This window comes from Pelecanus crispus, chromosome 4, assembly GCF_030463565.1.
Source record: "Pelecanus crispus isolate bPelCri1 chromosome 4, bPelCri1.pri, whole genome shotgun sequence".
Taxonomy (NCBI): Eukaryota; Metazoa; Chordata; class Aves; order Pelecaniformes; family Pelecanidae; genus Pelecanus; species Pelecanus crispus.
In genome coordinates this window covers 43,608,211-43,624,915 of record NC_134646.1, presented here as the reverse complement: position 1 = coordinate 43,624,915, position 16,705 = coordinate 43,608,211, and the positions used below count along the sequence as shown (strand labels likewise).

General features: G+C 36.8%; 1 protein-coding gene across 7 annotated transcripts in view; it reads left to right on the top strand.

Moving 5' to 3' along the window:
• Nucleotides 1-13,648, top strand: part of LOC104033166 (DExD/H-box helicase 60) — a 47,988-nt gene extending 34,340 nt beyond the window's left edge. For 6 of the 7 annotated variants that reach the window (XM_075709697.1, XM_075709698.1, XM_075709702.1 and 3 more), the window contains 10 exons: nt 1,208-1,312; nt 2,582-2,782; nt 3,123-3,227; nt 4,623-4,761; nt 5,422-5,543; nt 7,626-7,773; nt 10,161-10,303; nt 11,275-11,426; nt 12,937-12,999; nt 13,127-13,648. In XM_075709697.1, coding sequence (XP_075565812.1) covers nt 1,208-1,312; nt 2,582-2,782; nt 3,123-3,227; nt 4,623-4,761; nt 5,422-5,543; nt 7,626-7,773; nt 10,161-10,303; nt 11,275-11,426; nt 12,937-12,999; nt 13,127-13,229 — 1,281 coding nt within the window. In that variant the 3' untranslated portion in view covers nt 13,230-13,648. Of the gene's footprint in view, nt 1-1,207; nt 1,313-2,581; nt 2,783-3,122; nt 3,228-4,622; nt 4,762-5,421; nt 5,544-7,625; nt 7,774-10,160; nt 10,304-11,274; nt 11,427-12,936; nt 13,000-13,126 lie in introns of those variants that run through there. The other variant, XM_075709703.1, reaches the window with a different exon arrangement.
• Nucleotides 13,649-16,705: the final 3,057 nt, after the last annotated feature.

Genomic DNA, 16,705 nt, shown 5'->3' with positions numbered 1-16,705 from the left:
GCCCCCAATACTGAGCCCTGGGGAGCACCACTTGTGACCACCGCCAACTGGACTTAACTCCATTCACCACAACTCTTTGGGCCTGGCCATCCAGACAGTTTTTTACCCAGTGAAGAGTATGCCCATGAGCAGCCAGTTTTCTCCAGGAGAATGCTGTGGGAAACAGTGTCAAAGGCTTTACTAAAGTCCAGGTAGACAACATCCACGGCCTTTCCTTCGTCCACTAAGCCGGTCACCTTGTCATAGAAGGAGATCAGGTTAGTCAAGCAGGACCTGTCTTTCATAAACCCATGCTGGCTGGGCCTGATCACCTGCTTGTCCTGTACATGCTGTAACCTTCCCCGGTGCTGAGGTCAGACTGACAGGCCTGTAGTTCCCCAGATCCTCCTTCCCACCCTTCTTGTAGATGGGCATCACATTTGCTAACCTTCAGTCAACTGGGACCTGCCCGGTTATCTAGGACTGCTGACAAATGACAAGTGGCTTGGTGAGCACTTCCCGCCAGCTCCCTCAGTGCCCTTGGGTGGATCCCATCTGGCCCCATAGACTTGAGTGTGTCTAAGTGGTGTAGCAGGTTGCTAACCATTTCCCCTTGCATTATGGGGGATTCATTCTGCTCCCCATCCCTGTCTTCCAGCTGAGGGGGCTGGGTACCTGGAGAACAACTGGTCTTACTATTAACGAATGAGGCAAAGAAGGCATTAAGTACCTCAGCCTTTTCCTCAGCCTTTGTCACTATGTTTCCCTCCACATCCAATAAAGGATGGAGATTCTCCTTAGCCCTCCTTTTGTTGCTAATGTATTTATAGAAACGTTTTTTAATTGTCCTTTACTGCAGCAGCCAAATAAATGTGTTTTAGTTAAATGAACTCTGTAGGATTATGATGTTTTGTACTGTCTTCACAGAATATTTTAATTTGTGTTCTATTTCAATATTATTTCAATTTGTGTTTCATAAAAGATATGGTATAAACTTTCAGGATACAAAAATTTAATATGCATATGTAATAGTTATATTAACTACACTAAAGAGTGAAATTCATGTATGTTCATAGCTCTGTTAAATTAATCAGATTAAAGTTTAGCTATATGAAAAATGATAGTAAAATTCCTGTTGATTTAAGTTGGCTATTAATTACAGTTTTGGGGTTTTTTTAATTGGATATTGCCATTTCTAATAGATATACTTATGTTTGATATTTTATAGGTAGTCACAGCTACTTCAACACTTGCTCTAGGAATCAACATGCCATGTAAATCTGTTGTCTTTGCTGAAGATTCTGTCTTCTTAGATGCCCTAAATTACAGGCAGGTATGAAAATAGAACACCTAGGTTTTATTACAAGAACAGTACACATGTAGTTGTCATCACACACAAATTCAGAAAAATGTCTTTTCTTTTACATATACTTCTGGGACTCTTCTGAGTTTTAGCTGTTCATTTTGGTGACAATAGTAGTTTTAGCTAAGGTGATTTTACTAATGTTTCAGAACTGCTAGCCCACAAATAATGTATGTAGTCAAAAGGTCTATTTCAGCAATGAAAGTATTACAATTGCTCAGTGAATTAAAGGCATAGATTTGGCTTTCAGTTATGGGAACCAGAAAGACAAAAGCTGCTTTATTTTAGCCAGGGTTTTACAAATGTGTGGAAAATACTCTATAAGAACATACAGTGGGGATATAATGAGGGAAAGAGAGATTGCAGACTGGATTAATAGGGACATTTGAGTTCCTTCCATCTTGGAAGTGGTACTCCACACAATGCAACGCAGCCATGTGTAGATGAGGTTGCAAATGCAATAAAACAGAATGTCTCCAGTCATGGCACAACTTACTGGGTGGTCTGAGAGACTCTAACCTCTTCATTAGCCCCTGTTTCCTGCTCTTGTCCTACTTTTCAAACCTGTATTTTCATGAAGTACTGCCAGTTTGCCTCTGGTTCAGGAGGCCTTGTAGGCCAGATACAGCTGATGGCATCACCTGGGCGGTAGCTCTCAGAGTCAGAGTGGATCTGTGCAGTAGCTGGACCTACGTGCATCTCCCTTCTGCTGCACATAAATGACGATTCCAGCTTTGTCACATCATCTGGTACAAGGGACAAGTCCCCACAATGGACCTGACCAAGAGCAGGTGACCCAAGCAAGGGAACACACCCTTAGGCAGCTTCTCTGTACTCCTTATTCGTGTTCTCTGCTCTTTATTCATACTGAGACTACCTCTGCCCCAAATCTATCTAGAAATGATCTAGAGCTAAATGTAACTTGAAAAAAAACCTGATGTATAGGTATAAATTAAGTTAGAGCTTACCTTGAAGAAATATAAACATTAAAAAGACGTGAGAGAACATAAGTATCCTGGCCAATGTTTAGGTCTTCTATCAAATTTGGAAGTTCGTATTTTAAAAAAGTAAATAAACCCCACATTTATAAACCAGCTGTATTTGAGCTACAACATATTTTGCACACATGATTTTAATAAATCTGCATAATGCTTTATTAAGACTGTATAGATGGTACTAGTATATACAACTTAGGTATATTTTATTTAAAAATTAATAATTTTATTATTTTATTCTTAGATGTCAGGACGAGCTGGAAGACGGGGACAAGATATGATTGGAAATGTGTTCTTCTACGATATCCCATTGCCCAAAGTGGAAAGACTTATCAAATCCAATGTACCTCAGTTGAAAGGCCAGTTTCCTCTGACTGTTTCCTTAATATTGAGACTCATGCTGTTGGCTGCGAAGGCTGATGACAAAGCAGATGCCAAAGCAAAGGTTTAATATTTTTTTCTTAATAGCAATTTAATTAAATTATGTCTCCTTAATGTGAGCAGAAAATTATGCACTTGAAAAATAAGCAATCTGCCTCCAAATGAAATTGCAGACACACATCTGACAGACAGAGGATGGGCTTCTTCACAAGCATTTCCAGGAGTTAGGCATTAAATTTAAATAAAAAGTTGACATAACCCCCACCCAGCATTTTTACTCTGAAAACCAATTGAAGAAACAAAGCATAAAAGCTGGATATTGAATTTCTTTGCTTGTTACAATATCAACATTCCCTTGAATTTCTAATGTCTTTTTTTCTTTTCTTTCCTGTTTGTTTGATCAGGCATTGTCAGTGTTGAAACACTCACTGATGGCATTCAGAAAAGAAAGATATGCTGAAATATTAAAAATTTATTTTATGTTTTCCTTGCAATTTCTTATCAAAGAGGTAGGTTTTAACTCGTTCTCATAAAAGGTAGTTCTTAAATCTACAGATTCTCATTTGTGTTAGTATGCATTCATTTAAATATCCATATATTTTATATTCCATAGCAACAGGCTATTTCTTTCTATTAGAAAGAAATTTAAGGAAACAGATAAAATTAGAGTGCTTTAAGTTTGAGGTTAATTCTGAGCTACTTATGTTATGGAATAAATTCAATAGGAAAACCTTATGGTATGGTCTATATGATTACAAATTGATTAGGAAAGTAACAGTTGTGCATTTATATTGTATATGAAGATGCATGCATGTGCAATGATAGGGGTTTAAAACATACTAAGGATGACATTATTTCCAAAATGCTGGGAGGAATTATCTCTCTAACAAAAATGTTGGAAGTAGGTCTTAGAGAATACTGAAAATTAGTGGTGTCTCTCTCCATAGTAATAGTTTCAATTTGATGGATTCCATTTTTGAAAATTTTTATGCATTACTCCATTTTGGCTTACAGCCCAGGACTACAGGCAGTAAGAGGCACCAATAATGTAATTACATTAACAAATCATTTGTGCCCAGGTTTCCCCGGTCCTGCTCCCAGTAGGAGCCCTAACCACCATTTCTGCCTCCTTTGCTGGGTGTCCCTTGTACGTGAGACCAGGAGCCTGATACCCCCATTAAAGAGAAGAACCTAGTCAGTGTACAAGAGAGATTAGTAACATTTCTGAAAAGTTACAGTTAGCATAAGAACTGGACAAAACCTGGCCCACACACCTAGTATTCTGTTTCCAATACTTTTCCCAGGGAAGTGTATTAAAAAAAAAAAAAAAGGGCAACGATATAATGATGATTCTCTGGATACTCCCTACTTTCTTACAGGGCATGATGCAGAATGATCTCTGACCGGAGAGGTGTGCTGGAATTTATAGCCTTTGATGGAATTTTATTCCATGAGCTTGCCCTGTTGTTTTTTGAAACTATATAAGCCTCTAGCACCCAAACATCTTGTAGCAACGTATTTGACAGATCACTGTTTGCTGTGCTTTTACCCCATCAAACATTCGGGTTAATAGGGTTTTTTTTAGTGGAAGTTGCATCAAATCTAACTTTGATGACTGTATGCACTTTTCATTTGCAACATGATCTAAACTGGTGCTAAAAATATGAAGTCAAGATCTATGCTTTGCACAGGGAGATGAAAATCTCCCATGGAAATACTCAAATAGTTGGTTACTTGTTTTTCAGCAAGGACAAATTTTTGCCTTTCAGTGGAAATTGAATGGTCTCAATAGGTATATATGCATTAGGTTGAAGGGCTATTCTTCTGAATGCCACTGTTTTATATTTTTGTCATATCCAAGTTCATCTTTCACAACTAAGTTTTTTTGCCTTTAAATTAAACAGGGCTACTTGGATCAAGAAGGTAACCCCATAGGATTTGCTGGACTTGTGACACACTTGTACTATCATGAACCTTCAAATTTTGTTTTAGTGAGCTTTCTTGTGAAAGGTTTATTCCACAAATTGTGCCAGCCAATTAAAGGTAAATAAATACTCCATACATCTTAATTGCAGTCTATGGCAGCCGTTGTAACCCCAATGGTTCTGAAATTTTCTGGGTGCCTTCTTGCTGCTGCCACCTTTTTCTTGGCTAGCCTTCATCCTTATATCCTTGGCCTCTGCCTCTACACACTCTGCATGTGCTTATATTTCTGTTTGAGAAAGCCAGGGCACACATATGGCAATGTTAGTATCATGAACCTAAGTTTACTGTTTGTGAAACATTCTGATGAGGTAGAAAAGAATGCTATACATAGAAAAATTAATAATTCTGACTCCAGAGCAAGATTTGAATGTCATGTACAAATAAGATGGATGACCACTCTGAATATCAACAAATTAAAAAGATTAAGTACTACTCATGTCTCATTACATGAGTAAAATCCATTTTGTGCACTGAGATATGCTGCAGGATGTGAACATATAAGAATATAGTACTAATTTGTATATTATTGCTTAATTATCTACCAGAGTTTGTTGTGTGTAATGAGTTGATCTTTATCCAACATAGTTTTGCATAACCTCTGTCATGAAAATGACAGCTGGGAGGGAAACTCTTGAATAGGAGTTGTTTATTTTAAGAAAAAAAAAAATTTTTTTTACACTTTCATATTTAACCCAAGTACTTTCTGTTTTGACATAGGCTCAACTGTTTTTTCAGAAGATGTCCTGGAAAAGCTAGTGCTCATTCTAGCAAACCTGTTTGGGAGAAAATATCTTCCAGCCTGCTCAATGAAATATAAACGGTCATTTTGCCAGTCAAAGGTAGAGAAAGCACCGGTCTTTACTGTAACCTATGTTATGTAGCACTTCAATGAACTTGTTTCCTTCTGTCAGTTAGACTAGTGACATTGATGTACAGCAGTCTGGTGGGCTAGCAGGTAGCTGCCCACCCAGCCGCTCTCTTACTCCTCCTTCTCAATAGGATGGGGGAAAAAATAGGATGGAAAAGCTTGTGGGTTGAGACAAAACCAGGGAGATTGCTTACCAGTTATGATCATGGGCAAAACAGCCTCAACTTGTGGAAAATTAAATTGATTTGTTGTCAATTAAAATAGATTTTGGTAGTAAGAAACAAAAAATAAAAATTTCAACACCACCTTCCCCTCCGCCGCCTTCTCCAGGCTCAACTCTACTCCTTCATTCCCGACTCCTTTACCTGCCCCCCACCCCAAGCGGTGCAGGGCTGATGAGAAATGAGTTGTGGCTGATTTTTAACAGCTCGCTCTGCCGCTCCTTCCTCCTCACACGTCACCCCTGCACCAGCATGAGTCCTCTTTGTGGGCTGCAGTCATTCAGGATAAACCCGCTCCAGTGTGGGCTCCCCATGGGCTGTAGTTCTTTCAGGAAATATCCAGCTGCTCAGGTGCGGGGTCCTTCACAGGCTGCAGTGTGGCTGTCTGCTCGGGCATGGCCGTCTCCACTGAGAGGGCTACAGGGAAATCTCTGCTCCACTGTGGTCTCTTCTACAGGCTGCAGGGGAATCTCTGCTTCATCACCCGGAGCACCTCCTCCCCCTCCCTTCTCTGATCTTGGTGTTCACACTACTGCTTCTCACTCTGCCCGTGGGACATTTTTGCCCTTTCTTAAGTAAGTTTTCACAGAGGTGCTGCACCCGTGCCTGATGGGCTCACCTCTGTCCTGTGGTGGGGCCATTGGAGCTGGCTGTGTCTGTCACGGGGCAGCCCTTGGCCCCTTCTCAAAGCAGCCAGCCCTGAACCATGCACCCTCCCTGCTCCCCCAACACCTTGCCACCTACACGCAATACAAGTGGCTAAAATAATGAAGAAAATACTTACTGGATTAAAATAAAGAAGCCTTGCTTTAACCACAGAAGCAGCAGTTGACTGTTAGGTTAAATGAAAAGTACCAGGCTATTCAAGTGTATTTTAGTGGTGACAGATGCTGATACAGTTACTGTCATGATATTGCAAAATGTAGAAGTAGAAATGACGCAGCATTTCTTTATACAATATGACTCAAGTGTCTCTTCCCCAAATGGCAATTTACTTTCTTCTCCTCACTCCTAGAATTTTGTCTCCGTCTAAGGAGCTGTAGCTTTTTGTGACACATACCAGTGACCCAGAAGGACACCAGCATGCTCTGTGGTACATGACACTGTAGGCTTAGGGCATTTTCCAAAAATGGGACAATATTAGTAGGATGAGCATGAACATTAGTTATGCACAAAGTTAACCCACCATGGGTACATGCAGAAAGTGAAACATTTGTAATGTGCTCCTGTTGGCTTTTCTATGCAAAGCCTTAAAATTTTGGAGGACACAGCTATGGCTGAAACAACAAAGGAAACTTCTTCCAGATGAAGATGCTTATGTGGCTAGTTTCCAGCAAGCATTCCAGGATGAAAAATGTTTATTTCTGAAAAGTGGCTAGTCAAGTAGGAGGGATTACAGGACTGCTGCAGCTAATGGCAGCAAAGCCTGTCTGTTGTTGGTGGGGAGCCTGTTGAACACCAAGATACACAAAACAAGATCTGGGAAAGGCAGCCCTTCAGAAAGTCCCTTTTTAGCTAGCTGAAACATCTTTAATAGAGCTGTTTGCCAAGTACTCTGTAAAAATCTAGGAATTTTATACTTACTGTTTATCTTCCATGCCTTTTTCTGCATGAAATTCATGTTCATCTTTAAGATCTATTAATTCTACATGGTCAGGCAGTCTGACAAGTTGGGTGAAGTTTGGAGCTGTATTCTTTCCTTCTTTCTGCTAATATGCTACGTGTGTACTAATACGCTATGTGTGTACTAATACCTTATGTACGCACTGATGTAGAACTGACACTTTTGGAGAAATTACCTGAATTAAGCAATAAACTGTGTGTTATTTCAGGTCTTTCTAGAAGATCTGCCAGAAGACTTTGCAGATGCTGTAAATGAGTACAACGCCAAAGTAGAGGAAAATTTTGCTCACTTTCTTCTGACAACTGCCAAGCTGGCAGATATTGAACAAGAGTACAGGCTTCCACTGTCAAAGACAGGTAGGAAGTGAAATATTAATGCATATTCATAATTTGTGAAATTGATTTTGTTAGGCAAGTTAGGTTAATTCTTATTTTGTGAAGAAAAAAATGGTGACCAGATATGCTAATAAAGAGATACAATTTCTATTTCACTTCTTTTTTTTTTACAAGCATTATAGATTATATGGTATATGGTAGAAGATTTGTACAAGAAAAAGGATCGTTTTAGTTGCTATTCTTTTCTTATTTTTTAGAGGAACTAAAAATCAAAGGGACTTTTTTATAAAAGGAAAAATATATTAAGTGTAATTATTGAATAAAAGCCTTTTTATCTAATCATCAATGCATTTGCAGATCCTCAAATGCCTGTGATACTTGAATTGCTGTCAGAGTCTTACAAAGGTTAGATTTTCAACATGTGAACAGCCTTAAGACTGAAGTAACAGTTAAAGAAGAACATTGCACCATTTGTTAAATCAACTAAAGTTACTTATGCCAACAAATGATGTCCAATAACCAAAGCAATACAAAAAGGCATGACTATAAAATTACCAAGCAATATGGATTTCCACTGGGTGAAAAATATTTGACTACTACATAGTCGCATGTTACATTGCTTTTATATCTCTCTTCCAGGAAGTAATATACCACTATCCCATTGCCTAGCTCCTCTAAAAATAACATGCCTTCAGAAGTACTATTTTGCAGTAAGGAAGCACTTTAATTATAGCAGATAACTGTATTTATTCATCCTTTTTTCCTACACTGTTACAGTGATTTTTTTTTAGTCTCTACTAAACAAAAAAAAAAAAAAAAAAAAAAAAAAAAGGCCAAATCACCTTACAAGCTACCATATGTTATCATCTATATCATCTAAATGAGTTTCAAGTATGGGGATACCTGGATCATAGAAAGTTTTGTATAAAGTGGATGTCAACTTAATACAAAGGTGAGGCACTGGGGGAGATGAAAAGATAAGGTGAATGCAAAACAAGATTGAATACTACATATGGCTTGAGATGGTAAATAGCAGTTTTCCATTTCCAGTACAGAGCACTGGGAAGTGCTGCATAATGGTATAACATTAACAACACTACAGTGAAATCCTATTTTTTCAAATTCAATTTAAGATTGCTTATTTTAACAATGGAGGGACCCCACACCTTGATATGTTATCTGAAAAATGTAGGAAATGAAGAGCTGCAAATCACAGAATGATGGAATTCCTGATTAGAAGAGCAAGGCATGGGCTGTCTTGCATTTTCAGGATATATATTCCTTTACCTATATTAGAGTTACTAATGCTACTTTTACCCAGGAGGTGAGCTGTGGAAATTGAATTTCCTATTCTACTTGAATGGTAAAGTTTCTTGTTTAAATGGAAGGTGTAATATGGTTGCATTCTCCCCATTTTGCTGAAGCTGTTTCACTTTGAAACACTTTCCATTAGTTTTACAGAAAAAAGAAATGCAAGATAAACCATGTCCTGTAGTTCAACAGGTGGTAGAAACTATTGTACTGACTTATAACTTGGGTCAAGGCTGCAGAAAAAATACTAAGACAAACTGCTGAGATGTTTTTGTGAATGCCATAAACAGTGTAACTGCAGCATACTTGCCATAACAAAGCAGAAAAGGTTGCAGCGTAAGGACTGAAGGTATCTTTGATAATTTGGAAAGAAAGAGTAAGTTTCTATTTAGCAAAGGAAAATCAAAAGTACAAATATACTTAGAAATAACTAGACAGGTCTTCTACAGACAGTGACTGAAGTTACAGGCAGACCATAATCCACCTGAAATGCTGTTCTGTTGTAAAACCAGAAATTCATACTGGGTTGCAAAAAGCAGAGCGCTTGTATGTGACAACCTTCACATACTTAAGCCCTAACAGGGCCTCAGTTAGAATATTCATTCTTTAGAGCTCCACACGTCAAGACAAATGTTGGCTGGGAGTCCAGAGGATAGCAATAAAAATTATTAGATGTCTAGCCAGTAAGACCTGTGAATACAGGTTGAAAAAACCCCTGTTTTTCTTCAACATAGGACAGAATAAAAGATGGAGGTAAAATAAGTCTTCTAATAGTAACATTCCCTTTCTTTTTGGCACAGCTTCATGCTGTTAGCAATTTTGGCTACAGATGAGTCGAAGAGAAAGAATTAAGTTGCAAGGGGAGGATTTAGGCGTAATTATTCTCACCACTAGAAGGCTCTTTCTTATAATCAGTTGTGTAGAGGTTCTTATGAGCAAAAGAAACAAACATCTATCAAGATGGATTTAAGTTTAGATGATTAACTCTATTTCCTATCATTATCTACTGAACTGAAAATTTCTTGCTTTTAAAACAGATTGCTGAAAGGGAGCCTGTGTCTTCATAGCTTATGCTGTATTTTAAACTTCTTGTCTAGATTTTACATCTAAGAATTGGCATGGCTCTGAACTAGCATCTTATTTGATGGACAACACCAAAAGCGTATCTGCCATCTCACCTTTTGCATGTTTATCTGGAGTGGTTGATAATGATCTATTTCATGGGGAGATCATTAATAAAGTAAGTTATTTTTTCATGGGGGGCAGAATTTTATTACAGTTCAATAAAAACAATTTTTTATTACCGCCTTCTTGCCTCTGTGTAATACGATAGCAGTATGCGCAAGTATCATTCTTTAGGAGAAACAATTTGAAGGTCTCAAAAAAATAAAATCGGCACTGAGTAGCACCGCATTATCACAGTACAAGAAACACAAAAAAAGATAGGTGTAGGAAAAGAAAAATCTCTAAATAATTTGCTTTCTTGCAAGGCTTCTGTTCCTTTTGACTCTGAGACAAGTAAATTACTATAAAATTTCAGATTCAAGCCATATCCCCAGTTTGTTTTCTCCATGCCAGTTTATTTTTCTTTTTTAATCAATCACACAGCAGTCTCAAGGATCCTAGCAAAAGGATGCATTATTGCATTGATAATTTGCTTCTCAACTAGGATTTCAGTGATTATGCTAGATAGCATATGAATTAGCTTAATTGTAATATACATCAACATGTTTACTGTCAGGTTGTGTTTTCCTGCAGTCTTCTACATGGGCTTTGTAGCATTAGGGAATTATCACAACTTAGAATTCTGTAATAGAAAAAATTAAATTCCTAAACTGGGGATTTGAAATTCACCTTCATCCTTAAAATGCTCCATGCTTAAGGTTGATTAATACATTCAAAGCATCAGTGAGAGAGTCTGAATACATGATCTATGCATATGGACAAATCCTCATCTAAAACTCAAGAGAAATCCAGTGACCTAGTCAAACTTCAAATTACTCAGAACATCCTGGAGCTGCAGTGTAAGTCACTTTACTAACAAACTCTCTCCTGTGTCTACAGCCTACATGTACTTGTGCAGATTTTTGGAGTGGTCCAGGATTAGAAGTATGGAACTTTCCAGCTGTGGGTCTAAAGGTGTAGGTTTGACAAAACAGACATATAAACAAAACCACAGCAGCTATTCAACAGATACTACTTTTTTTTTAGGCTGTCTTACGTTCTCTTGGAATTAATGTCACAAACTGCCCCCTGCTTTATTTGAACAAGTATGATAATCAAGGAAGGAAGAGGCCACTCAATGCATATGCACTGGACTTCTATAAGCATGGTTGCTTGATTGCATTGACAACTGATAACTGGTATGTACCACCATTTTTAATACAGTTGAACAGCAGCATTGTTTACAATATGGTACATAAGTACATTTTTTTGTTTTTAATGCCTTCTCCCTCCAGAACTTAGGGATGGAATAGCTGTTAAATACAACTAAATTAGTTGTATGTTTTGATGAGGATAAAACATGTAATACGTTAAAGTCTAATGGCAAGGGCTGTAAAATATTAGCCAGGCATTCAAAACAGTACCGTAAATGGGAAGTCTTGAATTCAGTGACAAAGGTTATTTGACAGGCTCTCCAGAAGTTGTGGGGTTGGGGTTTTTTTTTTATTTAATCAAGTTTTTTTTCACAATGAAAAAGATCAGGAAAGTCCCTGAAATGAGGAAGCCCAATGCAGTAGTCTAGAAGATGGTAACAGTGGCAGAGAGATGTCAAAAGCTTGGTCAAACACTTAAGACAGAAACAGATTAAAGGAGGAATTCATGATCAGTGTTAAGATACAGGCATCCAAAACACAAACTCTTCTGGTACAGGAAGACTGTCATCATAGAAACCTGACTTTCACAGTAGCAAAGCAAAATTTGCCAGTAATTCAGTATTTGTATCAGTATTGCTGCAATACTTGCGCTTTTCCTAATATTTTCTAAGCATTTAGCAACTTGTCCCGATAATTCAATCATAGTATCATCTCTCTTTAAAAGGAAAAAAAACCCCAACCACCCACCAAAAGCTCTATGCCCAAGCTGGTCAACCAGTGCCATATCTCATCATATTTTCACGTTTAAGCCTGTGGTACATGCAGTCTTATTCTCTTCTTTCCTCCTGGATCACTTATGCTCTAGATTTTCCAAAACTGGAGTTTTGATCTTTTCTTTTACACTCCCTTGCCACATTATCAAAAGATGAGGAAATATATATTCTTTGATTCTATCAAGCTGATCTAGTGAAAGATGTCCCTGCCCATGGCAGGGGGGTTGGACTAGCTCACCTTTACACATCCCTTCTAGCCCAAACCATTCTATAATTCTATTATTTCCAACACAATACCGATTTAAAAAAAATTACAATGTGGTATTCTTAATTACTAGGAACTGTGTTTATTAAGTTGCTTTTCAGTAATCAGTGGCCCTTTTTGCAAAATATAGGGTCCTCTTCATCTGTAGGAAGCTTGCACTATCTCCTGCTCAATTTAGCCAGCAGATTCATCTGAAGTATAGCATTCCAGTTTAGCTTGTGGCAGGTTAGTTACTCAGTTAAAACCATGTTCCCAAGATTAATATTAATATATTACCTTATCTGTCCAAATATTACTCGAGTCTTTTATATGTTTAGTATAATTAGAGACATGTGTCTCTACAGCATTATTATTTTAAGCTTATAGTTATTCTACAGTAATCCTAATGAACTAGTATGTCAGTGTTTGAGGCCATGGCATATGCTCTCTGCATCCTTACCCAACCTACATGGCAGGGTTTATTAAAGGTGAAACAGTATGTTATAAAGCACATCCATTTGATTTTTTTTTTCTTTAGGTTAACTGAAGGAGATGCTTACTACGCACTCAAGGATTTTTCACTCCTCATTAAATCTATTGGGTATGACAAACTTGTGCTTTTTAATATATTATATATTTCATCTTTAAAGCAACTTAAAATGAAACAATGCTTTGGTGTGTTGTTTTTGTTTTGTTTTGTTTTGTTTTTTTTTTTTTTAAAACCCCAGAACATCACTGAGTGAACTGTGTGACGATCCAAATGATAATGTTCTACTGGCATTTCAACAACTGGGCGAAATCTATGAAGAGAAACTGAAGTGTGTTACCTGAAGAAAAAAAGAATACTCTTACCACACAGATCAGCTGCCTTTTAAATTACCAACTGACTAGGTCTGAGTTATCAAATATGTTTCATAATAAAGTTTTAGTAATATCCACTATTAGTAATACAAAGTTTACTTTAGAAAATCAACCTTTACACATTGAAATTTTAGCAGCTCCAATGTCAACTAAGCATTTGTTTCTAATAGATTACAAAACTAGGTAATTGCACATATCTTTCCATTGCACTTTTTTTTTTTTTTAAAGGTAGTGATATATATGTTAAGACAGCTCTCTGAAATATAATGAAAATGTCACAGTTTTGACAGCTGGTGAGATTAGCCTGTCAGTAGGACAGCACTGGAAACCTGCAGCTCATTTGTGAAGGATATTCAGCAATTACAATCAAATAAAATGTTTTAATTATTTTCCAAGGTTTCTATTAAGTTATGAAATAGTGCCTTCATGAACCATTATAAAATCTTTTAAACTGGTCTGCAGTTTTAGTCTACAAAATTTTAAATATAAAGAGGGTTTTATATTAGTACAATGAAGTTTGATTAATAAAGTGTTCCAACCAAATGTAGAATTGCTTCATTTTTCACCTCTTGTATCCTTTTCACCTCTTGTATCCTTAAGATTCAGAAAGATTCAGGACACCTCTAGCATACTTGTCAAAAAGTCCCTTGCAATACAAATTATTGAGTTTAGTTAAATACATTTCCTAACTATTTTCTTGTTTTTTGCTGGGAAGAGCAAAGTTTTCAGCAGTATTTTCATACTATTCCTGAAAATTCTTCTGTTTACCACTACATTTTAGTCTACTTGTAGGCTGAAAAAATATATACACACATACTAATGTTTAGATAACCTAGGAAAAAAAATTAGTCTTTGACAACAGTCCTCATTGCCACACGCAATTTTATGACAATGACCAAGATAGTGATGTAAGTTATTCTCTATTGATAATAAGCAAAATGTGCATTAAGGACAATTCAGAATCCCAGTTCTTTGAATTAGCTCTGATGTTCACTAAACTATCACTGATGAAGTCTTTGACTTGAAATCTCTTTAGGCAGCATTAAACTACATGCAACTTGTTGCTATGAGATATTGGGGGAAAAAACAGTACATAGTTGAGTAGTGCTGCTGAGTTACCATCAACTGACTTAAACTCTTTTTTCCTTACAGTTTTTTAATGTGTGAAACAAAATTATGACTGAAATGGAACAGAGTGGTAGAAAAGACTGCTTTAACTCTGCTTGGAAATAAAATTTACTCAAATTACTCCTTACTGTCTGGCAAGTCATGCCATATGTAGATAAATCTTGCACAACTGTTCCTCAACTAGGGTAGAAGTGACCTTATTTCATGTTTCCCAATATAAATGGAGTGATCTTTTTAGCTAACAAACAATTAATTGACCAAGGAATAAAGTCAGAAATTGGTCCTATTGTGTTCTCAGTTATTTGACCAGTAAGCATTAAATCCTGGGTGAAAAACAAATTTATTAGGTCTATCACAGGGTGCTAATTTTATATGCTGAAGACTGTAATGTCTCTTAAAGCATTAGTAACAGCAGTCAACATTTCGCTTTTAATAATGTACATAAAAAGCACCTCACTCCTGTCGTGCTTTCAGTAAGGAGTCAACAGTGAAAGAAGACAAAGTGATTAAGTCAAAATGACCAAGGAATCAACTTGTGAAAGTATCAGAAAATCGGTAATTCTACTGATTTACTATCTGGGTGGACTGTAATTTTACTGTGACCTATTGTAAATAAAACAACCTGCTTACCATTTATCTCCCCTGTAAAACCTTACTGCTGAGCTATAATGCACTTAGACAACAACTTGCCGTGCTTGAAAGGCAGTCCTAGGACTGTATTGAACCCACACCAACAATTTCTGCTTTCAAAAAACCAGTGTATCCTAGTCTTGTTTATTTGCTTTATGATTCTATAATGGTGTCTTTTCCCTAAAAGACAAAGTATCTGCTTTAAAGTTTATCAAACTCTCATGAAACACTGTAATAGAAGTGAACAGAAGAGACACTGGTAATAAGCAATTTTAAGAAACTCAATGGGGCTTCTGAATAACCCTAACTCATTAGGGATTTTTGTCACTGTAGCAGAAAAACATTTTCTACAACCTTCTGACAAGTTTTATAGACGCCTTATCTGTCTCTCTAAAATTGTTCCATTTCTCTCACTTTCATTATAGTGAGATCAACCTCCATCCAAAACACGCACTGCCGTTATCATCATGCTCAGCCTTTGTCTTCCAGAAATTTAACTTAATACCTTTTTAACACTTCTCTCCTACACATGCAGAACAACATGACAAGAATTGCTAGAGATAAAACCAGAACAATTCTAACTTAGGAGAACACTGAAATACAGTTAAGACTTAACAGATGAACATGAAGAACTACAAAACTAACAATAAAGAGAATTTTTACCACCTTCCTTACTATAATGCAGACGCAAAGGGAAGATTTATGATTTTTATGAATTCTAGAAACTATTTGGCAGCGCATTTAATAGAGGAATGCATTGCCACAGAAAAGCTGAGGCCAAGAACTTAATGCAAATCAAATTAAAATTAGGTCAACGTTTCCTACACCAAGAATAGTATTGCTCAAGTATTCTGTCATAGTAAGTATATTGGTAAGCCTTGCAGAAATTTAAAGTTAAGTAATATTTCTCTGATGAAGTTACAAAGATCATTTGGAATATTTTTTTTTTTTTTAAGAAAACGACTATTAGTTGCCAGTGAAAAATTTTGAAGGGATATTAAACATTCTATATTCTGATCTAATACTTGCCAGTTGACATATCTACCTAATGCAGGCTTAATTTATTTAAAACCTGGCACCAGCTCTTGCTGGAGAGTGAACACTAAATGAAATAGAGCTTTAACCTGTAATAGTACTACTGTCTGCATGTTCTACTAGCTAAAGCAAAATTATCTCTTAGATGCAACAAAATGGTTAATAAATTAGAAAAGATGGTATTTTTATCCTCACTTTGTATCGTATTTCAGAGACTAAAAATTCAATGAGTTCTGGATCATTAATACTTACAGTGAGAAGTGCTGTTTTCCTTTTTTAAAAGGTTTTTGTGTTTGAAGAGCTAGATTCTCCTAATGCTTTCAACCAGAACAGCAAGTTAATATCTGTCCACCGATTCCCAAACTGTTGCCAAAAGGAACTGAAAATTAGTTGTGACAGTTACTTTTCATAAAGGCAGCATTTCAGAAGTGTAGCTGACACTCTTCCGCAATATATAACAAGAACATCGATGTGGTGTTTCAATTTCGAAAGCATAGAGAAATTATTGAAGTTGCACTAGAAGTTGCACCTTCAATATACATTAAACACATCACAGAAGACTAAAACAGCCAAAGGGAGAGACGCAAAACCATTTTCAGTAATGCCCTTCAACATCCTTTATTTTCTCCCTGCCCACGAGGTGAATGCTATTG